The sequence below is a fragment of the Eimeria tenella genome, genomic scaffold (genome assembly GCF_000499545.2).
Source record: "Eimeria tenella Houghton genomic scaffold, Eth_scaff3441, whole genome shotgun sequence".
Classification (NCBI taxonomy): domain Eukaryota; phylum Apicomplexa; class Conoidasida; order Eucoccidiorida; family Eimeriidae; genus Eimeria; species Eimeria tenella.
The window spans coordinates 16-1254 of NW_013544418.1; the positions used below are offsets into that span (position 1 = coordinate 16).

At 56.6% G+C, this 1239-nt stretch overlaps 1 protein-coding gene across 1 annotated transcript; it reads left to right on the forward strand.

Moving 5' to 3' along the window:
* Positions 1-325: 325 nt before the first annotated feature.
* Positions 326-928, forward strand: ETH_00035615 (uncharacterized protein; the record flags this gene model as incomplete). Its single annotated transcript, XM_013379516.1, has 3 exons — positions 326-373; positions 515-569; positions 867-928. Coding segments are annotated over 3 exons (165 nt in total), but the record flags the coding sequence as incomplete, so codon positions are not given.
* Positions 929-1239: the final 311 nt, after the last annotated feature.

Sequence of the window (1239 nt, forward strand, 5' to 3'; positions counted from 1 at the left end):
CCCCAGGGGCCCGCTGAGGGTAAGCGGCAGAAGCAGCACAGAATTGGGGGGCCCCCCAAACCCTCAGGAGATGCCATGGGGGGCCCCCAGTCTAGGGGGCCCCCCGAGAGACACAGGCATAGGGGGTCTGAGGCGCAGGCAAGCTAAACCCTAAACCCTAAACCCTAAACCCTAAACCCTTGTGGCTTGCAGCACTCCACAGGCAGCTCGCAGATGTCGTGTGACCTCGAGGGCTCAGGGCTTGGGCGTTTAGGATTCAGGATTTAGGGTTTAGGGTTTAGGGTTTAGGGTTTGGGGTTTACAGGCTCCTCATTCTTGGAGAGGGATGCAGCCTGAGGGCGAAGAGGCGCTGCAGCACCCTTCTGCAGCATGGGTAAACCCTAAACGCTAAACCCTAAACCCTAAACCCTTGACTAGAAGTGGGAGGTTTGCGCATCAGTAGTGTTGACTACAGCTTGTGGTGCATTGGGGTTTAGGGTTTAAGGGTTTAGGGTTTAGGGTTTGTGTGCTGCAGGGTCTTGAGGAAACAGAGGAAGGAGGGTCCACTAGCATCTCGGTGGACGCATCAGGTAGGCGAGGGTTTAGGGTTTAGCTAGGGTTTAGGGTTTATCTAGGGTCTAGGGTTTGGCGAGCGTTTAGGGTTTGGCGAGGGTTTAGGGTTTTGCTAGGGTTTAGGGATTGCTTCGAGGTATATGCGGCCCTTTGGCTGACCATGAAGCGCTAGGGTTTAGGATTTAGATAAAATTAGGGTTTAGCTAGGGTTTAGCAAGGGTTTAGCAAGGGTTTAGGGTTTAGCTAGGATTTAAAGTTTAGCTAGGGTTTAGGGTTTAGCTAGGGTTTAGGGTTTGTGCGCTTCATATGTACAGGTTATCAAACGGGCCCTCAGGGGGGCTCCTCAGAGGGCCCTGGCAGCGGCCGTCGCCGGCGAGTAGGTGCTGCTAGGGTTTAGGGTTTAGGGTTTAGGGTTTAGGGTTTAGGTGGATTTTTGGCGTGGACCACGTTTCGCAACTCGACGCAAGCCGGTGGCCTTGATTTTAGGGTTTAGGGTTTAGGGTTAAGGGTTTAGGGTTTAGTTAATGTTGCCTTTTTCAGGATGAAATCTCAGGAAGGGGAGGAGGGGCCCCCTCCAGCCCGGGGGGCCCCCCACAGGCGGGTGGGGGCCCCCTGGGGCCCCCTGGGTCCCCTGGCTTTGGGGGTCCCGGGGGCCCCCCCGGGGGGCCCCCTGGGGGCCCCCCGGGG